At 57.4% G+C, this 24,377-nt stretch overlaps 1 protein-coding gene across 9 annotated transcripts in view; it reads right to left on the minus strand.

Annotated features, from left to right (window-relative positions):
* Positions 1–2,123: 2,123 nt before the first annotated feature.
* The window catches only part of AFAP1 (actin filament associated protein 1), a 149,555-nt gene continuing 127,301 nt past the window's right edge, over positions 2,124–24,377 (minus strand). For 6 of the 9 annotated variants that reach the window (XM_043573049.1, XM_043573048.1, XM_043573045.1 and 3 more), the window contains 7 exons: positions 23,829–23,946; positions 20,200–20,457; positions 17,963–18,077; positions 12,726–12,890; positions 10,956–11,146; positions 8,631–8,792; positions 2,124–6,293 (listed from right to left, as the gene is read on the minus strand). In XM_043573049.1, coding sequence (XP_043428984.1) covers positions 6,267–6,293; positions 8,631–8,792; positions 10,956–11,146; positions 12,726–12,890; positions 17,963–18,077; positions 20,200–20,457; positions 23,829–23,946 — 1,036 coding nt within the window. In that variant the 3' untranslated portion in view covers positions 2,124–6,266. Of the gene's footprint in view, positions 6,294–8,630; positions 8,793–10,955; positions 11,147–12,725; positions 12,891–14,898; positions 15,164–17,962; positions 18,078–20,199; positions 20,458–23,828; positions 23,947–24,377 lie in introns of those variants that run through there. The other 3 variants (XM_043573051.1, XM_043573052.1, XM_043573053.1) reach the window with 2 other exon arrangements.

Consider the following 24,377-nt stretch of genomic DNA (forward strand, 5'->3'; position numbering starts at 1 on the left):
GGGATTGGCGACTCGGAATGATTTCAGCAGGCTCTGGGCCGCAGAGGTCCTGCGGGGACCAGGGAAGGGTGGCCCAGAGCGTAGGGGCCCCACACGGAGGCGGTTGGGGGCTGGGCTCCAGAATGCTTGGTCTGCACGTGAGAGCGTGCTCGCGGGCGAGCCCTTCACCATCTCCAGGAACTGGCTGGTCCCGGGAGGGCAGTCTGTGTGTCCAGGGGTGAGGCCGGCCGCCCCCCGGGAAGGAAGCAGGCAGCCCTCAGCTCCGTGCACCCCCACCCCTGTGCACAGCTCGAGGACAGACCAGCCCTCTGGGAGGTCAGGGCCGGCTGGCACCAGCCCCCCCAGGTCAAGAGGTGAACATACCTGACCCCTCGCACTGGGTGGGCACCCCTCCTGTCTCTCACCCCCCTTCTTGACCAGTTGGTCCCTTTGCACGAAAAGACGGCCACTCATCATAAGATCGATGAAGTTCCCATCATGAAATTTCTGGATCCCAGACACCAGCTAACGTCTTCCCTGCTTCCCCTTAAGGAGCTGGGCTCCTGATTTACGCTGGTGAGGCTTTGTGTCGCCTGCCCCCTGCCCCAAGTTATAACGCACATGATGAGTATCCTGAGTCGTCTCTGGGCTCTTCTGGCTGAGCTTTAAAAGAACTTAAAGAGGCACTTCCTGTTCCTTCGTCAACCCAGCGGGGCGTGACCTGTGTTCGAGACCTGAGAAAGAGCCTCAGCCAACGCGGACTTACCAAATCTCCCCGGGGGACAGACTGCCCGGGGTGGGGTGGGGGGACGGCTCATGTTGGGGCAGGGAAGGCTCTGTCCCGGCTCCTGCGTGGGGTTACACAGGGTTACGGCCACGCCGAGACCCCCCTCCACCTAAGACGGATGGAACGAAAGGCCCTTTCGCCATCTGTGACGGGCCCAGCCCCACCCCACACCACAGGGAGACAATTCGGGGCGAGGGGCACCCTGGAAGGTGGGTCTGGGCGGGCACTTGGGTCACCCGGACGTCCCTGGGTCCCACATACTCGTGCAGCGACTCCAGCTCTCGCCGACCCGGGGTCAGACCCGGCCCCCCTGCTTGTCGAGCGGGACTTCCACCCTGCGGGCCCCCCCTCACCTCGCCAGGGGCGGCTCCTCGGACCCCAGGGTCGTCTTGTCCAACGACCGGCCAGCCCCGCAGCTGGGGCCGTCTCCTGCCCGTGCCAGCCCTTCCTTAGGCAGGACCAGGTCAAGGAGAGCTCTGGGGGCAGGAGCCGGCCACCTGGCGGGGGCGGGGCTTGGTCGGCGCCACCTGCGGCTCAGGCTGGGCGCGTGCACCCGCGGGGGGCATCCCTGCCTCTCTGCACCGCCGCGAGCCGGCCTCGGGCTGTCACTCTCATTCAGGCCCCGGCCGGCGGCCCGTCCTCCTTCCTCCAAACAGACATGGGGCCATCCCACCCACGCGCGGAGCCCCGGACGTGCCCCACGGCTCCCTCTTCTCCACAGGACGCGGGGGGCCCTCCGGTCTCTCCAGCCGCTGGTCTAGACTCACCTTCCACCGACCCGCCTCGCCACCCCCGCCTTCCCGTGTCCTCACAGCTGCCCGCCTTGGCCCGAGCGGCCCCTGTTCTCACTCTCCACCCTCCGCTCCTGCCGCTGCCTCCGACGGCGACGTCCTTCCCTTGCCTCGCTCCTTGCCGAACTCCTATTTAAACAGCACGGCCTGGCTCAAGTACCCACCCTCCTGCACACCCTCCCCACCGTCTCGAAGGCCGCCACACCTTTCCTGGAGATGCCGGACGTCTCCACGCGGCCCTGCACTCGCCGGGGACGTCCTGGCTCACTGTGGACGTGAGCGAGCCCCCGAGAGCAAGACACGTCCGATTCGTAACCTGGCCCGGAGCCCGGCACTCAGCAGGTGCACAAGCGTTTCTTCAGTTCGGGTCTGTAGACTACGAACCACTTAAAAACACAACAGCTAAGGCTCTTTCAGGAAAGAGGGTCCTTGCGGGTGGAAACAAAGCACAGCCCCCACCTGCTCCTCCACCTGCTCCTTCTCCCCCCCCCCCCATGGAGACTGCCCGCAACTCGCCCCGTTCCCGGCTACTCTGCAAACCGAGTGAGTGAGACCCGGAGGCTGGCTGGACGCGTACCGCTTTATTGATAACACACAAATGAGGCACGCCGGAGGGCGCCAGTCCGTGCGCTACACCGTGTAAAACAGTAGAAAAATCAGTTAGTAAAGCAGAAAATTCAAGTGATTTACTACAATATGGAGCAAACGGCCTGAAAACTGGTATCTCCATTGGCAGTTTCCACTGGTAAAAGTTCTTACTTCATGAATTAAATACATTGAGAAATACAGTGAAAATCTATTTACAATCATTTAAAATGGGCACCGGTGACATACTTAATTAAAAAAAAAATCTTTGATGCTTCTAGTTTGTTTTTTTCAAAGAGAATTTTAAATATGACTTTAGCTTTTTTTTTTTAAAAATACAGTAGGAAATAATTACAATCTTAATATGAAAACATTTTACAACTTATAGCCGTGGTCAATTAATGCTAAATATAATGCAAAAGTTGGTGTTAAAATTTAAAGTCACTGCTTCCCTTCTCACTAGAAATCAAATACAAAGACTATTTCATTAAAAACACCTTTGGTCCCTAAGAATCACGATCTGACGATCCCATGTTGAAAATACCTTCCATGGCGACAGCTCGGAACGCCTGGGGACACGTGCCCGCTGCAGGAAAGGGGACTTTTTCTGGAAGATCGCAGCTGGAACTGTTTCACAAAAGATGGGGGCGGCGGAATCGAGGGAGCCCGGCGGCCCCCGGGGCGCAGCCACCTGCCTTCGCCCCGGACACGCCGCCTGGGGGCGCTCGCGGGAGAGGCTGAGCCCGCCTCTGGGCACGCGGTGTCGTTCACCGTCACGTCTTCACAGTATCAACCCGGCCCGCCACGGGGACAGCAAGCAGCCAGCAATGACAACAGGAACAGAGAGTGATTGCGCTCTTTAAAACGACACGACAGACTTAAAATTTTTCCCATTAAAAAATTATCTTAGAAAAAAAAAAAAAAAAAGAGGGCAGCCACAGTGGGCCATGTGAGCGATGCCGCCTTGCCCCTCGGCAGGTCCTGTCGCACGCCTCAGCCAGCAGACCGAGTGCACGGCCAGGTGTGTGGCCAAGATGAGGCTTCCGGCCAGAGGGCACATGGGGACGGTCGCCATTCCCTTCTGGACAGAAAAGATGTGACCACAGACAAATGGGTCCTGCCCGAGACACCCATGCTGCCCCCAGGTTGATCCCCTTGCAAAGCTGCACACAGGTTCCAGACTGTGGCTGTGCGTGAACAAGTCTGAGTCTCCTTCCTGGGCGCGGCCTTCAGGCCTGAGGGCACAGACCCTCCAAACAGACTGGACAAAAGGTAAATGCGCAAACCATTCGGGTGGTTTGTTGAAACGCATGGGGGGAGATCAGGCTTGGCAACACAGAGGTGTGCTGATGAACGGGATGGCGGGGGGGGGGCGGGGGGGGCCGGGACGGGTTCACACCACGGCGTGAAAGGTCACCCAGAGAAGACTCCAGAAAGCTCCACGGCCATCTGGACCGCTCCCCAGACCCACACTGGTTACCCTGTGGTGGAACCTTCCGGACGGCCGGCAAGGGTGTGGCCAGCTTGCAGGGCCTTGCCCAACCCTCTACGGACTCTGAACAAAGGAAAAGTGACCTTCCCACCTGTGCCCACACCAGGTGACCATTTGCTTCTGTGCAAAAGGCTGCTGGGTGACTTTCAAACGTTACAAACACAGAAGGCGGGAGGGGATTTTGAAGGTGGATGACATGTGACCAGAGGCAGCGCCTGGAGACTGATGGTGTGGCTTCAAGTGCTAATGGAAGTGGCCCGTCACCCGCAGAGCTGGCCCCATCTGCGAGCCCCCCGCGTGCCTCCCACTTTGGGTCAGGGCCCCGTCACGGTCTGGCCATCACTCCATGAACGGGACCGTCTGTTACGGCTCAGGTGACGTCTCCAGTGGGACGTGACCGGCACCCACGCAGCGAGGGACCCTCAGCCCGCTGCACACGTCACCTCGCCGGGCAGGCCCGAGCCCTGGGGTGCTTGGGGAAGGTGGTACAATGACATCGCTGTCAGGATTCTGACAAGATGGCTAATGTGTGTCTAATATATACAGACATAAATTAAAAACTCTATTTATTGAACATATACAAATAAATAACTTAATTTGAAGCAAATCCCTTCACCTAACTTTCTGACCAAATCTAAAGACATCGAGGGGAACGCACAGCAAAGGAGCCCAATGTCAGCAGACTTGCTCTCCGCGCGACCCCCACAAGTGGCTCCACGGGACGCAGGACCCGCCTGAGCCTGTTGGCCCCTTTAAAGGGTTCGTGGCTGTGAAAGCGAATTTAAAACCTGGCGTTTTAGACACCAGTTTTGTTCGTCAGGAGCGTGAGGACCAGGGTCCGAGTCCTAGTCCGGGCTCTGGCTCCAACGGGCTGTGTCCTTGGGCAAACTCATGGGGATGAGGGTTAGCACCGCCTGGGGTCTCCCCGGCTGTGCTGTCCGTGGTCGGGCGCCCAGGCTGCACACTTTCCCTCCTGATGGCCCTAACCTGGCAGCTGTCTCGGGCAAAGTCGGCTGTCAAGCAGAGAGGCCCCAGCGCCTTATGCTGAGAAACGTTACTGGACCGGAAGGCAGCAAAAATCTACGGTGGGTCAAACCTTTTGCTTTTACAGAAACTCAGTTTCATAGAAGGAAGGCAAGGCGGTCCAGCTTCCCACACGGACGACAGCAGTGCTGGGAAGACGGGCCCTGAGGTCTTGGGGCATTCCCCCTCGATGTCCCAGGGGGTCGAATGGGCTGGGTGCTGGGGAGATAGGTCTCCACCTGCTAACGGGTGACGGGGGCCCTGAGGGACAGGCCAGGCGACAGCCGGGTCTCCGCTCAGGCCCAGCTCCACAGCTCACACTCCCTGCTGTAAACTGTCTCGCTAAGGTCACAGGCAGCCTCAGGACCCCTAAGAAGAAAGGGCGGTGGGAGCCGGGGCAGAGCCCAGGACAGGCTATGCGGGCGCCTGGGGGAAAAGCAGGGCAGACTGCTTCTTGTCTGCGGTTCCCGCATTTGGCGGGGAACCCGCGGTGGATGGAAGCCTTGCTCCGCCGCGGCTTCACATGGTGCAGGAAACGACCTCCACGCGTGTGTGACGCGTGCCCCCGAATCTGTCTGCAGAGGGGTCCTGGGGTGACCACTTTTATTCCATCGGTAGCTGCACCCCCCCATTACTGAGGATTCCTGAGAGGGTCCCTCTGGAGACACAGCAGATTACCTGGCTCTGAGAAACGCCACACGGGTGCAGGGACCCGACCCCGGCCCGCGGGCCTGGGAGCAGCCCAGTGCCCCCGCGCTCCGGGTCTGCGTGCGGGAGGCAGGGCCGTGCTCTCGTCCTGCACGAGGATGCTCTGGTTCTGTGGCCGGGCGGCTTCCAGAACCTGCTTCTCTCACGGGACTGGCCCGTCTGTAAGTGGAGGTTTCACTGTAATCTCGCGAGGCACCTGCGGGCTCTGAGTGGCAGGCAGGGTCGGGGACAGCGGGGAAGGGGACAAGGACACACATTGGTGAGCAGCAGAGACATTCCGCTGCCTTTCAAAAGCAGTACAAATAATTAATAAAATATGGTACAGAACCTCTGAAGAACCCTTAGAGCTAAGTGCAACACATGATAAAAGGAGAATTTTTTTAAGGTTTAAAAAGAATGGCAGCTTTTCACGTCACGGTGACAAAAGCCTTTGTCCAGAAAAAAGACGGTAAAAGGGGAAAGATGCTTCACAGCACAGGTGCGTCACGTGCCCGCCTCCAGTGACGAGGGGGACGGGCGCGTGGGGAGGGACGCGGAGACCCCGGCCTCTGGGCAGACGGGCAGGGCGGTGCCCCTGCCCATGCCGGCCGCGCTCACCCGCGAGGGCCCAGGTGTGGGCCGGGGGGGGGGGGGGGGGGGGGGGGGCTGCGGGGCCGGCGCTCCCGGAACCCGGGAAAGGGGTGCAGCTCCCCGTTCGCCACGGGGCTCCTTCCCGTCCTCTCTGCTCTTTGGCAAGTGGAGGCGGAAGCCAAAGTGTTACCAGGAAGTCTCTTTAAGGGGGACGTGAACAGTAGCGAGAGTGCGCGTGGGCGGGCGTGGGCGTGGGCGCTGGCGTCGGAGCTCGGTCACAAACCCTCGCGTCCTGTGCCGCGGCCACGCGGGTGGGGCGTCCTGCCGTGCTCTACGTCCCGTTCTTCAGCTCCCATTCCTGAGTGTGGCGAGAGGAAGGCACAGGTCACGGTGGCCGGGGGGCCAGGAGGCAGGGCTGCGCCCCGGGGACGCGGGCCGCCTGCAGTGTGGGGACCGGCACGGCGGGGAGAATGGCCGTCCCACCCGGGAGTCAGACCCACGCGAGGGGCCGCCGGGAGGTGCAGGGAGAGGGCGTGTGTGGGCGCGGGGCCGGGGGCCGAGCGGGGCGGCCGCGCTCCATCCCCCACGCCCCGGGGGGCAGCGCTGGCCGACGTGTAGGCCCGACTCCTGCTGGACTAACGGGGCTTGTTCACTGCGCACCTGCGCACATCGCATGAAACGGGGGGATTTCTCACCTTTTCTGGGGTCAAAAGTCGAAGCTTAGTTACAGTTAAAAGCACAGCTTTGGCCAACGTGCCGGAAACAGAAGCAAAACCGAGCCGCCCTCACGCCCAGGAAACCACGTGTGGGCACGGTCAGGCAGGCTGTGCAGACAGAGGACCGGCCTCCAGTGCGGCCTCCCTCGGCCCTTCTGCTGCTTCCCCGAGACGGCCACGTGGGCAGGTGTCCACCGTGAAAGCCAGGAGGCCGCGTCCCCCACCCCCCACCACCGCGGCTCACGATGTGCCCCGGGGCCGTGCAGGGTTTAGAGAGAAGACGGGTGTGCGTGTTGTCCACAGAAGCTGCCACGTGTCTCCCCGACAAGTTTAGCAAAGGTAATGCAATCGCCAGGCGCGGGTCACAGTGGCCAAAGCCAGGAGGGACAGAGAGAGCTGCACGAACACACCGAAGCAGGCCAAGGTGGGAAGGGAGACCACAGCCCTGCAGGCCCTGGCTGGAGAGTCTGCGGAGAGGTCGGGCGCCACCGTGAAGCAGCCCGGCACCCGGCACCTCCGGAAGGGTTTGCCTGTGGAGGCTCCAAAGGCACGCTGGGGCCATGGCACCAGGCTTCCAGAACACCCCTCAGCGTGCAGGTTTCCTGACGGAGCCGGGGGAGCACCGGGCCTGGAGCTGAAAGCCCGTGTGACAGGTGCCTCCCACCATTCGGGTTCCCATCGGGACCCGGAAGTCACTTAAGGGATGCCTTCTGGGCTAACCCCTCCCCTGCCCAGAACGAGCCGACGGTCCTGGTCCTCAGAAAGGGGCTGGGGTGGGCCCCTGAGAGCACGTGTGTGATACCCCTAAGTGTGGATTACTGTTCCCAAAGCCCCTGGCCCTGACCCCAGCCATGAGGCCCCTGTCGCCTCCCAGGGATCCCGGCAAACCCCTGTGCGACAACCCCCCCCCCCCCCCCCCCCCCCCCCCCCCCCAGTGAGGGACCCGCAAGCAGGGACAGCGGCTCCCCTCTGTGGGCCTGGGCTGGCCTCAGTGCTGCCACCCATCTGAACCGGCCGAGGTCACGGAGAAGCGGCAGGAGCTGCCGTCCCCAAGCTGGGGGGCCGCCGGGCACCCCCAGGGCATACAGCTGGATGGGGGGCTGCCGCGGCTCAGTGGTAAATCTGATTTCTTCCACAGGAGACAAAATAGCTGCTACACTCTTACCGCACGGCTCATCTACAAACAATTAGCGGGACGGGGGGGGGCGGCTCTGTGCGCTCCCCGGGGGGGCTAACGGGCACCCGGCAGGGGCACCTCTCAGCGGTCAAGGGTGTGCCAGGAAGGACGTGCCCGCAGCCACAGCCGCCAGCACCCACCGTGGGCACCCAGAGGGCGGCTCTCACCCACCCACAGCCACCACTCAGGGGACACTGCATCTCTAGCCAGGTCGGGCGGGTTCTGACGGCGACGAAGGGCCCAGAGGCGGCAAAGGGAGGCTGCCCGCCTCCACACGCGTCAGAGCAAATTACATGCATCTGATGAATTAAGGTAATTACTCCCAGCCCGACTTCTCTGCATGCCACGCTTGCGGTCACCGCAGTCAAGAACCGTTCACTTTGACAAACTATAACGGATTTAACATTTCTGAGGGTTTTCGGTCTAGCATCCCAGCTTGTCAGGGCCGATCCCAGGCAGGAGACTGGAGAGGGCAGGTGGGCACAGGGGTTCACCCTGTGCCCCCAGCACCACCGGCAAGGCAGTGGGGCAGCCTGGACTCTGAGAACCAGAGGTCACGTGGTCCAGTCCCCACCCCAGGCCCGCCCAGAGCCACAGTTGCTAGGGACACCAGCTGGTCGGTGCCCTGAGCTAGGTTCTGGGGCTCTTGGCCTTTGAAAAGGAGGAGGACCCTGAACGAGGCCCTGGCTGTGGGGATAACGGCGAGGCCCTTGGAGCACCCCCCCCCCCCCGACCTGTCCCTCCCACGGCAGCCAGCACACCCTGGGGCGGGTGCCCCCGCACACGGGAGGGCGGAGCTCACCTTGGCCTTCCGCAGCACGTGCCCGCGGCAGGGGGAGCTCCCGGTAGGCTGGCTCTTCCGCAGCACGGCCGCGCTGTTCACCGGCACCGGGCCCTCGGCATCGCTGGTCTCGCAGCTGGACATGGGTGAGCTCTCCAGAGTCCGATGCCTAAAAACTGGAGACTGTCAACACAGAGAGAAGGCCCCTCATGAGGTATGGTTTCCAGGCCATCAGCATTTTCCAGCAGGAGAATCATTCATTTAAGTTTGTTAACATTTATTTGTTTTTGAGAGACAGAGAGAGAGAGAGAGAGAGAGACAGAGCACAAGTGGGGGAGGGGCAGAGAGAGACGGAGACACGGAATCCGAAGCAGGCTCCAGGCTCTGAGCTGTCAGCACAGAGCCCGACACGGGGCTTGAACACACGAACGGTGGGATCACGGCCTGAGCCAAAGTCAGATGCTCAACTGACTGAGCCACCCGGGCACCCCGAGAATTGTTCATTTTAAAGAAAACACATGGGTTTTGGAAACAGGCAGAGACAACAATGACAATGTCCCTGCATGGTTAGCACCGGGCTCTGAGAGCACCTTTGAAACACCATTTCAGACGGGACGACTGGTCGAGTTGAGCAGCTGTCCATTTGCACGGTGCTTTGTACCTTCAGAGAGCTCTGCGTGCCACCAGGCAGTGAAAGTCACTGTGACCGTGGCTGGTGGCAGCGCAGAGCTCCCTGGAGTGACCCCAGCCCGGATAATCCTGCAGCCCATACAGCTCGTGGACACCAAGGGAAGACGTCTTCTGAAAGGCTTAGCGTGTGACCAAATGTGCCAACAATTGGCAGCACCCCGCCCCTCCCTCCCCACGAGGACACAGGCTGCTCCCTGGGGAAGAGGACTGGTGGGGAGCAGTGCCCACCCCGATGGGGGCCCAGGACCAAGCTCCCCATCATGGCGGCATAACACATGGTCGCATCTGGTTGGCTCATACGGCACGCCACTGAGTAGAACACTGCTTCAATCACCACTCAGTTAGGTCACTTGGAACCCCCCACGGGGGCGGCTGGCCCTGGATGCCAAGCACCTAGCTGTAGCCATGTTCCGGTTCACTTGGACATGCTTTTCAAAGGCCATGCTGGCCAGGAGGGAGTGGGGGACAGAATGGTTGGTAAGGAGAGAGTATCACCATCTCTCCCTGGGAGAGGCCAATCTGGGTCCGTAAGGCAGCCCGTGATGTTCCTCTGAGACATCTGTCCCATGAGCCGCATTCCCAGGACAAAGTCCGGGCAGGTAGGGCTGGGAACTGCCAGTGCCGGGACCGATGACAGCACCAAGGTCCAAGGAGAGACCTCCCGAGGGAGGACGTGGCCGGGCCCTGCGGGCTGGGTGGGGAGGCTCAAACAGACCAGTCCTGAGCCTTCCCAAGGACAGGCTTGGCTTTGTGAGCCCCAGAGGAGAAGAGTTGATAGATGGGGGCCAAGATGGGGACTCTTGGTTGGGGGGTGGGGGTACAGGGTCACCGCTAGAGAGAGGAGGAGCCCCTGGGGGGGATGCGGGGTTTCAGCTGTGCCCTACATCCGTAAAGACATCAGTCTTCCCCGCGGGTCCACCCCAGCACTGAGGGGAGGGGCAGGGGGCTTCACCCAGGCGCCACATTTTGCCAAGCAGTTTGGAAAGAGGGACAGAAAGGAGCCCTGGGAAGCGGGTCAGGTGGGGGGGGTGGTGGTGTCACAGGCTCCCGCAGAGAAGGAGGCACCGCATTCAGGGCTCCCCGCTGGCCACGTGTGCTCAGGGCGGGGGGGGGGGGTGTCACTTCACTTCTCTGGGTCCCACGTTCCTCGACCGTAAAACAGAAGTAGTGACATCAGACTCTAAGGGTCATCTGGACCCGACAGAAAAGTTATGAGAAGGACGCTGGTAGCTCCTCAGTGACTATGAGTCCCAGAGAGTGAACAGGAAGCCCCCGAAGAAACTAATTTGTGTTTCGAAAGTTCTTTCCCCTCGTCCTGTCAGATTTGACAAGGGTTCTGCCCCGCGCAACTTGGCGGGATCCCCAGCATGTGCTGGACGCTTCGTGAAAAGCTGCTACGTGGGATTGAGATTTCCAGCTACTGAGCTGGAATCCAATCAGGACGTGTTTGGAAAGAGACAGAGAGAGCTGTGTTCCATGAGCGGATCCAGGAAAGCAGAAGAGGGGGGCTGCTGCGTCCTACGATGACGGGATCCGGGAGGGGAGAGGAGGGGGCTGCTGCGTCCACCATGTGAGGCCAGTGGCTCAGAGCACAGCCGGGAGCCCGTCCGGAGCTGGCATGTGGCTGTGTGCTCGCTGGGCTGGCAGGGACCTTACCTGTGGGCTCGACGTCCCTGATCGGGGCTCGATGGCCAGGCCCAGGGTGACCCCGCCGGCCAGGGCCTTCTTCAGGCTCTCCTTGACCTCCGTGAGCTCCAGCTCCAGGTTGACGCGCTCGGCCTCCTTCTGCTTACACTCCTCCTCCAGCCGCTTCAGCTTGCCTTCCAGAACCGCCTGCGGCTTCCTGCCTGCAAGCCCACGGACACGCTGTCGCTGCGGCCAACAGATGGCACACGCCGCTGCCCCTCGCGCGAGCTCTGCAAGGCGCTGTGGTCCAAGCGGCCCTGACCTGGGGTCCCTTCTGTGAAACTCAAGTTCAGCTGTTCGCTAAAAGAACAGTGACCATTTCCAACGGCTCTGCTTTCCTGCAGCTGGGAGACTGTGGCCCTGGAGGCCGGAGGCCTGGATTCCCACAAACCCAGAATTCTGGGCCCAGGCCTCAGCGTACTCACTTCAACACAGGGGACTCAGAGCAGATGCCTGCAGGGGTGCCGCTGGCTTGGAGAGTCTGGCGGTTGTCCTGTCCCAATCCCCCCCCCCCCCCGTGATTCCTGGGCCTTCTCTCCTCCCGGAGGATCCACGATAAAGCTTTCACCCCCACAGAACAGGCACCTGTCGCTTCAAGGCGCATTTACTGGACTCACTTTATTTGAAATGTGTCCCATGGACATAAGGCTCCTGGGAACGTACCCACTGGACGTGCAGGAAAACTGATCCCAAGGGGTTACTCGGCTCGTGTGTGTGGCCCTGGCTTAGTGCTCACCGCATAGGAGCTGGTCTAACCTGTCTGCGTCTTTGCTACTCTGCAAGCTTGAAAAAACGGAAGGAAGAAATCCTCCTTCTGTCTTGTGGGCCGAGGCTCTTACCCAGGTCTCTGACTTAGCATTTGGTTCCCCGCAGGCAGGCGGCCGGCTGCCACGTCTGGCCCCTCCTACGGGTTAGCTCTCACTTGCTCAGCCTATATCTAACCTCCCAGTCTTTAAACTCCAAAAGCACTTCCTGTCCCAACACTCATTTAGCCCCGAAGTCCGGAAAGGCTGGACTGAAAGGCTGGAAAGGCTGATGAACTGTTTCACGTGCATGTATGCCAAGGCCTCCCTCCCTGCAGGTGAGCCGTGTGAAAGCAGGCGTCTCCCCTTCGGACCCCCGGGTCCTCTTCCTCTGCTCCACCCCGAGGCCAGCAAAACCGAAACCTAAAGCATGAATCTTGCCCCAGGGTAAGAACCAGTCTTGAGCTGAGGCGACCTACATCAAACAGTTCCATCCGCACAACCATGAACCCCATATTCCTTGCCCCTGCCAGCAAGAACAAACCTGCCTGATCCAGAGACACCCCTCTCTCTGGTCCTGACTCGGTTCTCCAACAACGGCCATTGGGGCGTGTTTCCACTATCCTGGCCTGTTTCCCTGTTCCCTTCCGGGAGTTCAGACGCTGTCTCTTCTCGGAGCACCAAGGGTTCCTTCTACCTCTTGCTTGGGCTCCTGAATCGTACCTGTCCCCGTGGACTGTTCTCCTGCCAGCAGCCCCGACTGCTTCATCATACACATGACTTGAAACTGCTGAGCCCCGCCTGTCCCGTAACAGTCTCTGCTGCCAGCACCTGAAGAGGGGACAGCTCCCGGCGGCCCCGCCCACCGGCCCTGGAGAGCAGGGGAGCAGGCTGAGGGGCGGCCAGGCCTCCTCTTGCCTGTGCACGGAGACGGGCGGTCTTACTGAGGGCAGGGCAGGAAGTGCACACTCTAACCCAAGGAGGTGCCCCCGCATACCAGCATTCACTTCGATGGCGGCCCTCAAGTCCTTCCTCTCCTTCCGGAGCTGGGCCAGCCTGTTCCGCAGGGTCTCCTTCCTCTTCAGCAACTCCTCTTGCTTGCCCTGCAACAGCTTGGCGTCGGCTTCGACCCGGTTCTTGCCATATTTGTACTGGTCAGCATCTTAAAAAAAAAAAAAAAAAAAAAAGAAAGCCACAAAAGAAAATTAGGTTTAATTAAGCAGATAACAGGGTAATTCATAAAGCCTATTTAAAATCAGCCAACTCGAGGTGCACCTGGGTGGCTCAGTCAGTTAAGCGTCCGACTTCGGCTTAGGTCATGATCTGACGGTTCGTGGGTTCAAGACCCGTGTTGGGCTCTGTGCTGACAGCTCAGAGACTGGAGCCTGCTTCGGATTCTGTGTCGCCCTCTCTCTCTGCCCCTGCCCTGCTCGCACTCTGTCTCTCAAAAAGTGAATAAGCGTTAAAAAATATATTTATGGCACAAAAACAGACACACAGACCAATGGAATAGAATAGAAACCCCAGAACTAGACCCACAAACGTATGGCCAACTCATCTTTGACAAAGCAGGAAAGAACATCCAATGGAAAAAAGACAGCCTGTTTAACAAATGGTGCTGGGAGAACTGGACAGCAACATGCAGAAGGTTGAAACTAGACCACTTTCTCACACCATTCACAAAAATAAACTCAAAATGGATAAAGGACCTAAATGTGAGACAGGAAACCATCAAAGCCTTAGAGGAGAAAGCAGGAAAAGACCTCTCTGACCTCAGCCCTAGCAATCTCTTCCTCGACACATCTCCAAAGGCAAGGGAATTAAAAGCAAAAGTGAACTATTGGGACCTCATGAAGATAAAAAGCTTCTGCACTGCAAAGGAAACAATCAACAAAACTAAAAGGCAACCAACGGAATGGGAAAAGATATTCGCAAATGACATATCGGACAAAGGGCTAGCATCCAACATCTATAAAGAGCTCACCAAACTCCACACCTGAAAAACAAATAACCCAGTGAAGAAATGGGCAGAAAACATGAATAGACACTTCTCTAAAGAAGACATCCAGATGGCCAACAGGCACATGAAAAGATGTTCAGTGTCGCTCCTTATCAGGGAAATACAAATCAAAACCACACTCAGGTATCACCTCACGCCAGTCAGAGTCGCTAAAATGAATGAATCAGGAGACTATAGATGCTGGAGAGGATGTGGAGAAACGGGAACCCTCTTGCACTGTTGGTGGGAATGCAAACTGGTGCAGCCGCTCTGGAAAGCAGTGTGGAGGTTCCTCAGAAAATTAAAAATAGACCTACCCTATGACCCAGCAATAGCACTGCTAGGAATTTATCCAAGGGATACAGGAGTACTGATGCATAGGGCCACTTGTACCCCAATGTTCATAGCAGCACTCTCAACAATAGCCAAATTATGGAAAGAGCCTAAATGTCCATCAACTGATGAATGGATAAGGAAATTGTGGTTTATATACACAATGGAATACTACGTGGCAATGAGAAAAAATGAAATATGGCCCTTTGTAGCAACGTGGATGGAACTGGAGAGTGTGATGCTAAGTGAAATAAGCCATACAGAGAAAGACAGATACCATATGGTTTCACTCTTATGTGGATCCTGAGAAACTTAACAGGAACCCATGGGGGAGGGGAAGGAAAGAAAAAAAAAAAAGAGGTTAGAATGGGAGAGAGCCAAAGCATAAGAGACTGTTAAAAACTGAGAACAAACTGAGGGTTGATGGGGGGTGGGAGGGAGGGGAGGGTGGGTGATGGGTATTGAGGAGGGCACCTTTTGGGATGAGCACTGGGTGTTGTATGGAAACCGATTTGTCAACAAATTTCATATATAAAAATTAAAAAAAAATAAATCAGATTTGGTGATAAAAAATAAATAAATAATATATTTAATAAAAATTTTTTACAAAATCAGCCAACTTGGTAAAAGAAACTCTAATCTAGCTATTTCGCTAGCTCAGTAAGACAAAGAATGGGAAGCTGGACTTGAGTAGAAAATGGACAAATTCGAATAGTTTCGATAGCTTCCCAGGAGTCTCTGAGTTGAGTTAAGGGAACACAAACAGAACATCAGGACATTTTTTAACTCGCTTTCCTTTGGGCTCAGCATTCTCTAATCCACACCAAGAGTAATCTCCCGGATGTGGGCACTTCTCTGTATTTTTCAAAGGACTTCCGTGAATACCGGCACATCCAAGCCCCGTGACCGAGCCGCCGGGCAGTGTGGCCGGCTGGACGCAGCTCTGTCCCCTGTGCTGCGGTGGGTGTCCGGCCTGGACCGAGCACACGGGTATCCGCTGGGCGAGTGAAGGAATGCACAGGAATACGGGGTGTCTGTGTGCAGCGGGGTCTGGGTCTGACTGGCTGGGCCGGAATCCCATCATGCCACATCAGCTGTGCGACCTGAAACAACGCGCCCCGCCTGTCTATGCCTCGGTTCCCGCAACTGTGACACAACGGCTCCCAGGGCTGTTCCCGGGGCTAACTGGAGATTTATGGAGCATGAAATGAGCACTTGCTAAATGCTCATTAAATAAGAGGAATGAATGAGTGGACGAATGAACGAACGAACGAACAAGCGAACGAAGAGGAAACCAGTCTTAGGGAAACTAGTCGGAGATCTGGCCAACGCTACCGCATTAAATCTTGTCCTCTGAGTATGTGGGCCTTATGAGGACAATAATTCAGAGAAACCCTCCCTGGAAAAACACCCTGAAGACACAGAGATGCCACACATGCGATCAAGGGTCACTGGCTTCGGAGCTCCCACTGCCTCCTGCACCTGATTGCGACTCAGGGGCCTCCTACGAGTCAGCCGCACCCCTGCGCCCCGCCGCCTCACACCCCACAGCACCGCCATCGTCGGCTTGTGTGTCTGCTGCCCCAGGGGACTGGCAGTGACCCCTGGGCAGGTGTGTGGTGTGATGCCAGAGAGGCCGCCAGGACTGGGCAACGAATCTCCCCGAGGCTCAGCTTCACCCCACCCCCCCATGAAGCAGAAGCGAGAAGCCCACCTGGAGGTCCAACAAAATTTGAGATCTGTACCTAAAACGCATCCCAACAAAACCACAAGGTGCCCGGGATGGGGTGGACCCTCACTGGCAGCTCCAGTCACCGTCAGTGACAACAGAGTCCCCAGAGCCCCAGCCGGCCCCTGTCCTAGATGCTGAAGGCGCTGACTCCTGCAATGAAACCCTGCGTTTAGGAAGGCAGGTGCAAATCTTCGTCCCCAGGCAACCTCCCCTCACTACAGACAGACAGACCGAAAGAAAAAGTACACACACCGCATGATATTAAAAGGATCGCAGCCCGAGGGTGACGAAATCGGCCATTTGAAACAAAAGCACTGCGGGCACCGGCTAGAATGCTCTCGCTGACTTCTAACCGGAGAGGCTTTCCCAACAGACCTGCATGCACTAACCTATAAATGTCCACATCTCTGGGTCCCCGTGCCATAAACCCCGTCCAGCCTGTAACACAACTGGCTGAATTCAGCAAAAACACTGAATGCAATTATTTTTTTTCTTCTGTCACCGTTAGATGTCACCAAAGTTAATACAGGTTCCCTACAGAAGGTCTCATAACATAAAGGAATAAATCACCTGGGAAATGAAGGAGCACGGGCCCTGGGAGAGATGCTGTCAAGACAGAGAGCTCATAAGGGTCGGGTCCCGTGTAGCAAGGTTCTGGGGCACAAGCTATTTCCTTCCCCCATGTCCCTCCACGAATGAAGAGCGCTAACCTTTTAAGTGACTATAAATACACCCAACTGCATTAGAGAAATAAGATTTGCCAGAAAGATGAGGTCAAAATTAACCAGCACAATAACATTGTGACGAGGGGGATTTGGTCCAACCGGCTCCCGACCTATCTGCTCGAAGCGCCCGTATGAGGAGAAGGAAGTAGAGACAAGCTGATGTACAGAAGAGAAGCCCCTTGGGGCACAAGCGGCCAAGGATTGTTGGTCAAGTCCAAGGCTCGTCCTTGTATGTGGCCAAGGAAAGGGCCGCCCTCTCCGTCCCCAGACACTCTCACACTCCGAACGTCCGTCACAGTGCAAACAGGAGGTCACTCAGTCAGGTGCTGAGAACACCTGAGGGGTTACTAACGAGCCAGCTGGCCTCATCGTCGCCTCCACGGAGACCGTCTACCAGCCAGCGGCACCGAGCCAGATTCAGAAAGTACAGACACAACTCCCCACGCGGTCTCCGGAGTCTGACTCCCATCCTCCTCCCCTAACACGTCCACACCCGCTCAGGAGCTCCCGAACCTCGTAACGGCCCGAGCCGCAGCCCCTTTACCAGCAGGTCTGGCCGAGAGCTTCCCCGGAGACCCGAGCAGCTGGGCGGCAAGCACCCTGCGCGTGCTGCCCGGGCAACAGGCACAGCTGCCCCGCCGGCCGAACGAGCCGGGGCCGAAGCAAATCTGCACGGGCGTGGACGGCGCTGTCACCTGAGGCGAATCCACCGCAGGTGGGGAAGGGCACCGGGCGCTCGGGCGGGCCGGTTCTGCTCTGCTCGGCCCCCAGTGCTCGCTCTGGTTCCGTTACTGGCCAGCTGTGAGACGCTGCGGGAGCCCCTCGGTCCCTCGGAGAGGATTTCTGCGTCTGCACGGCGGGGCAGACGACACCACCTGCCCAGATAAAGAGGCCGGGCGAACCAACAGGGGAACGCGAACATCGGCTCGCAGACCCTAAGGCGGGGCACGAACACGCATCCCGTCAACCTCCCGCCGCTCTCGTGCCTGGAGACCCACGGGGCACCTCAGAGATGTCACAGAGACCACAGCCACTTGTCTACGCCGCCAACACGGGGAGCTGAGCTCACAGAGCGTTCGCGCGGCTTGACAGAAGTCACTAAGTCACCAACAGACTGGGGACGCAAGCTGACGTCTGCTGACCCGAAGCCCAGGGCGCCTACCATCGTGTCCTAGGGAAACAGCGTCAGAGCGGTTGCACGCCGCCTGTACGCCCAACCGGCCAGCTTTGCTTCTCCTTTCATACAGCGCTCAGAAGAGCGCAGTTAGAGACCGTCACCCGTCTTCGGCCCGGCAAGGAGGCAAGGTGACGATGAACGCAGTCCCCGCTCTCCACCGGACCCCCACACCTGGCATCTCTACCTGAGCAGGTGAGAAGACGGCTCTTACGGCCCCAGCCCTGCGAACCGCACCTGAAACTAGAAAGGATCCGGACGGTGAACTTACTTGAAGGCGTGCGTTTCACGCTGGATGCCGAATCGGCTTGTTTTTGCTGACTGCTTGGAGTCTTCCCCTTCCCCGGGGCCCCACTGGAGGCTGCGGGGGGCTTTTTACCCTTCAGCTGTCAAAACAAGCAGAAGGAAATTAGAAACAGACAATACAAAATACTTTTTGTTTTCAGTAAGTTGTCTCAGTCTCCGAATCCTTCCTATAACCTAGCACGGACGGAAAGCCCGCGTGCGTTCCAAACACTGAGCTGCTGTGGTTTTCCTGCTCTGGCTTACGTGGGTCTGGAGCGGAGGTCCGAGGCCAGTGAGGAACTTGGATGTCTCCAGTTGGGATGCAATGAAAGTTATATACGCTTCTATTGGGAGATCATAAACGCTAACCAAGAAGCTGGCACAGGCAGCAGGATATCCGAGAGCATTTGGTGGAGATTCCTAAAAGTTTGCGTTTCTAAAAACGAACGGCTCGTCTTTCTGGGGGATTCTCTTTAGGGGAGCGGCATGGCCGAGCATCAGATTTCTGCTCGAAGGGCCCTGCCGCTGCCTGACGTCCTCACGGGACAGGTAACTCCCTTCTGATTCATGGGCAGGTCAGAGGACAGAAGCAAGGAGAGTGACACAGGACCAGTATGAACACAGTCGGTTCTTGGGAAAGATTCAACGGTACCTCTACTCCTTCATTGCAAGCCAGCAGACGCTGGGTTTTGCTTACGTGATCCACGTGGGCCTTACTTGTGTCATCAATCAACCCAGAGTGGCGGCAAACGTCGACTCCAGACCCACGCTTTCCCACAATGCTTCGTTTGCTGCTATTGTGGGCCCAGTGGTGGGGAGGTGGACAGACCGAGCTTCAGGCTCTGACTCTATGATTTGGGACACGCTGAGCAAGTCGTTACAACTTTCGGAGCTTCCATTCGCTCATTAAAAAAAAACATAAATATACCGAGTCCTCCCCACAGGGTTCCTAAATAAGTCAGGCGACACGCCAGACACGTGCACAACATACGGCAAACTGTAGGTGCTCACTAACTGAAAGACCTCTCCATTAAACAACAGGTCCCCTGTTATTTGGTCAAAATGACCAAACTAGCACAGGAAACCTAAAGGCTCTACTATTCAACTTACAAACGTGTCTCCTACCTTAAAACAGGGTAAAAACGAATAAAAACAAGCACATTGAAATGACGTATCGAGTCATTCCAGACTAATCTGGGGACAAAGCCAAGGTGCCAGATGGCATACTTGTCCCACAATTTCCACCTAACAGAACTTTTATGCCAATAAAAGGAGAGAAGTCCGTAGACACATTCGTGTTCACTGAGTGAATCTTCACAGATCTGAGCAGTGGTCGTTAAAAATCAGAAACAAACAAACCTTCCCTGGGATTTTGGTGAAATCGATGAGCTGGTTAGAGCTCTGCCAGCCTCCGCCGCGCAAAGCGCTAGGACCTTACCAGGCAGTCACTGCTTCCTACGGTTACCCCAAAAATGGAGCAAAAAGAATGCAATTTAAAGTGTACCCCTCTGCTTCATGTTTGTAGAGTATTCTCATATCGTGGTGCTTAGATCTGTATGCCAAGTACAGAAAGTCCTCGGGCGGAAAATGCATGAACACACCAGATTAGCACTGACACTGCAATGTTATCGTCTGCCATAACTAGGAGGTACAGAGCAGACAGCAGTTCAACATCCAGCTTATTTACTCGGTGATAATCCAAAATCCTCATTACTACTTGGTTTTAGGCAGTACGCTGTAGACTCGTTGCAGAAAAATACTGTACCATCTCGAAGATCCTGTTCTATGTTTAAAGACCAAAAGCAAGTCGTACCTGGAGTCCAGCGTTCCTCACGTACGTGCGATGGGAACATATTGTAAAGAGCTTGCAGTGCAAGAATGTTCTGGAAAGTTATACTGTCCCTGTCCTTTTTCGAGACCTTTGCCTTAAGTCAACGTAATGCACAATATTCACTGGGGAATTTTCCAAGAATAGGAAAAGAGCCAGATTTAGGCCAAGAAACACAGTGCTTAAGCCATGACTAGTTAGGAGTGTTTGATCAGTTCCTGGGCAGCAAAACATCGATTGCATTTGCAAATTCTGTTCTAGTTGAGGACAAAATCCCGCTTCACCCTTGATGGGTCTCAGCCACTGCGAGCTGGGGGCTACACTATCCTTGTAACACCCTGCAGGAGGCCCGCGGTTCAGACAATTCTAGAACAGGATGGAAGGAGATGCTGTACCTGGGAGCTGAGCCCGACAGAAGACGCCCTCCCCAGAGAAGAGGTGTTAGTGGCAGACTGAGTGCAGGAGGGAGGGTATTTGTAATGGTTACAGGACAGTCTGTCGGCAGACGGCCTAGAAGCCTTTCTGTCAGCAGGCGGGTAGCGCGCAAAGATTTTCGGAGACGGCAAGTTATCGTACAGGACTGCGTTATCATAGAGCACCTCTTCTCCCAGGCCTCTGGCACGGGAAGCAGGAGGGCCATCTTCAGGGTCCCACTGCAACACACAGCTTCGTCGTTAGTGCCCTCGGCCACAGAAAGCATAGCAGAGACATTATTAGTACCCCCCAAAACGCATACGTGTACCCCACGCCGTTACCAAGAACACACACGCGCATGCACACACACGTAAGCGGACAACTTTTCTACTCTGGGAGACTCAGGAGGGGTTGCTTTTTTCCTTAAGATCATTCCCAGGGTAGCTGGCTTATGACGTTTTTGTTTTGTTCCTTTCTTTAAAAGCAGAGGGGAAAACAAAGAGGATTTGACATTTTTTCTTTAAAGACCCCAATTCTGGAAGTCCTAATTCAGAGAGCGGAAGCCATGTGACAGCCTGGGGGCCCAGAACCCCAGAGCTCAGGCCCAGAAAGCACTTTATTTTACAGTAACCACTACGGCCCGGACGTCGTTTTAGGTGCTTCGAAACTGTTGACCCTCTATGTCCCCCGGGGAATCTCAAGCTGCGGGAGGAGACCGCGGCACAGAGCCCGGCCCCCAGCCGCGCACGGCGCTGCCTCCAAGCTGCAGCTGCGCCAGGGTGACACCACCTCCTGACTCCGCCTGTCTGTCACGCACGCGTCAGCGGCTCAGGTGTCACGGGTGACCATCGGTGTGCACCCGGGTGCCGCACTCTGTTCTACCTGAAGAAAGCACAGCGACCAAAACACAAGTCTGTTGAAAGAAAGAAATCAAATCATCGCAGAAAAGAGGACGTTTCAGAATATGGCGGATATAATGGTGCTGTTTTAGCAGGAAAGGTTTTCACAAGGGACTGGAATAGCTACGGGCCACTTTAGAGCACGGGCATTCAAGTGTGAAGCAAACCCAGACTCAGAACCACAGCCAGAGACCGAAAGGTCTTTACCAATTGCTTTGCGCTTTCCAAAAGAGAGAGAAACATGAGTTCCTAGGTCGTGCTCATTTTACCCTATTTTTACACCCTTCTGGCAGCACGCTGTAATTACAGGCTTTTGTTACAAAAATAGCAGCGGCCTGAGCCTCACGGGAGGGGCGCTCCTGTCTGCTGCAGCCGCTTTGACGTGTCTATTTCTGTGATGCGGGGACCCGCCCGCCATCTACACGCCGCGGCCCCTGCGCACAAGCCTGGGCTGACGGCCCCGCGGGGGCAGCCCGGCACACAGCTGTCCAGGGTTGTCTGAACGCTCCAGACTGGACCATCGCCTCCCCAAATGCCAAAGGATCGGGTCACACGGAACGCTTAGAAACTGATACTCCACGGACGTTTCTAGATTAAAAGTACCTCAGAAGGTCCCTTTTGAGACCTGCTTTCATCTCGCGCTGGCGTCAGGGGGGCACGGAGGGTCAAGGATCACTGAAGTCGAGACCCTGACAAAATGCCAGGTTTGGGGTCAGAAGGCACGCACTTCGTAAAACCGAGCAAGGAAGCCTCCCGAACAAGGGACGGCCTGGTGCTGGAGCCCAGAAAATAGAAGCAGTTTGAAGAGGGGCCTTGGCTTCCAGGAAGCCCTCGGCAAGCGAGAGAGCCACAGACACTGCACCTGGGACCTCAAGTTGCCACAGCGCCGCACACACGTGCAGAAACAATTCCTAAATGCAGAGTCCTTCCAGAATGGTGGGTTTTTATGTCTGAATCGGACGACGCTGCGGGTGCTCGAAGGAAAGCTCATTCCTGGGGACGGGCTGAACCCCAGTGACACAGACCTAAAGGGATGGAGGGGTGGATGGGGCGTGCTCGTGCCAGCCCACCCAGCTCTCTTGAGCCCTCCGTGTGGACGGCAAGGAAGAAGGCAGAAAACCCTTGGAGGAAGAGGGACGCAGAAGGGCCTTTGGGTGGGAAGGCCCAGAGGCAGTTTTGTGTGTTGTCTTTCCAACACAGGGGGCGCCTGGGACCAAGGGCTCAGAGAAGCTCACGACTGCGTGGGAGCGAGTGGGTGGCTGGACCTACCACCAGGGGTAAGGCCACTCTGTCAACAGGAGCTGGTGGCTGCACGGAGCAAACGGAGGCCAGCACAGCCAGGGGCCTAGGAAGGCAGAGAGTCTGCCCGAGAATCTGCTCTCACAGGGGCCACCATGCAGCCCTCCCTGAGTCGGAAGGCCACCGGGGGACAGAGGCTACAACTCCTGTGTTGTGTCTTCAATCCCTAGTGCAGACCCTGGGCGCTAGGGGCCATGCGGCAAATCAGGAAGGAGGGAGAGAGGATGGGCAGGCAGGGAGGAGGGACTGCGCGATAAGGAATCCAGTAAAGAGCCTGCGGACGGGGCCCTACAGGAACCCCAGGGCAGGCCCGAGGGGGTGGAGGGAGGAACGCCCAGGGCAAGCTATCCAAGACCCGGGGGACAGACACATGACATCACTACATTTGATAGCCAGCTGGTCACCTCTGACCCAGACCACAGTAACCTTCTGTTCAGTTTGCTTCTACTTCTGAGCTCCAGGAGTCCTTGCCTGACCCCCGCACTTCCCTCGAGAAGGCCGTGATCTCCCGGTGCCTGCCTTGGGCAGGTGTGGATTTGATGACCACACAAAAGAGGGGGCTGATTGGGGACGTCCATCCAAGTACCGAGAAAAGAACAGGTGAGCAAAACAGCAGGAAAAAAGTCCGAAATACCTTCCAAGATTTGAAAAACACAACAATAAACACATTCTATGCCAAACTTCGAAACGTATCCTGACGCGATGGCAGCTTTAAGCCCACCCAGTACCGGGGACCAACGGTAAGATGGTTCCTCGAGGGCCTCTCCCCTGGTGGCCCGGAGGACGGCACGGGGCCTGGCCCAGGGAGTGTGCTCAGTGACGGCTGTTCTGTTCGGCAAAGAATGTGGAGATGTGGTCAGAGTTTACCGATGAGGTCCGCTCACTGCGTACAGGACACAAAGTACTGAGAACCGAGCCGGCCAGCCTGAGGCCACGCAGAGCTGTCACTGAGCACCTGCACTGCATTCCTACGGGCAGATAAGCCGCTCTGGACCAGGGGCCGGGCGTCCCGGGTGCTCCAAGGCCACCAAGGGGGAAGACGCCTTGAGTCTGAGGTGCGGCCACTACGCCGAGGCAACATGTCCCTTCTGCTCCCTGAGAACCGAGCCTGGGCTCTATTTTGACATATCTGAGGTGCCGTCCTACGTCCCACATTTTAGGACGTGTTGAGACACAATGACGTGGACGCTGAATGACAGCGTACTGGTGTCCAGGTACCCACTTGCTCAGATGCACACTAAGGTCACAAACAAGCCCGGGAGAGAGGGACACGGGTTCCATCCCGCCTCAGAGCACGGCCAAAAGCCCTCTGGCGCCTGGCCTGAAATCGGGGTCCCGGATTACAGGAACCCTCGCGCTGCCCCGCCTCTGACACAGCCGAGCCCGGACCCCCGTACGAGTGGCGCACTCACCGAGCCGTTAATGCAGGGGACGTCGTCGTAATGCAGCGCCGTGCCGCTGGGGTGGGCGTAGCCGTTGGAGGTGCTCCCCAGGTACGGGTTAGTGGAGACGCCACGCCTGTTCATGAAGCTGCAAGAAAGGAGGTGAGTTAGGCCCCTCCAAGGCCACCCAGAGTCTCACCCGAGATGGGCTGGACGCTCAGGCCAGACCGGAGGTGGCGGGGGACAGAGGCGCGAGCCGGCGCGCCGGCAGAAGTGGGGTGCTGGGTTACCGCAAGGACAGGCCGCTCTCCTGTAAGACTAGGGAACACCGCCTGCAGGGCCGCGGCCAGGACCAGAGATCACGCGTGCCGGGACATGACGCGGGGCCGGCACGTGACCCAGCTGTTCAACACAAGCGACAGGTTTCCGATCTGCAGTGCGCGGCAGGGGCGCCCGGCCGGCTGCCTGCTGGCTGGGGCTCGGCCTTGACCCTCCGCCGGGCGCGCACCGTCTGTGGCTGCTTTCCAGCGCTTTACGGGCTTCTTCCAGGAGCCTGCTAACATGAACGCCCTGAGGCAG

This window comes from Prionailurus bengalensis, chromosome B1 (genome assembly GCF_016509475.1).
Source record: "Prionailurus bengalensis isolate Pbe53 chromosome B1, Fcat_Pben_1.1_paternal_pri, whole genome shotgun sequence".
NCBI lineage: Eukaryota > Metazoa > Chordata > Mammalia > Carnivora > Felidae > Prionailurus > Prionailurus bengalensis.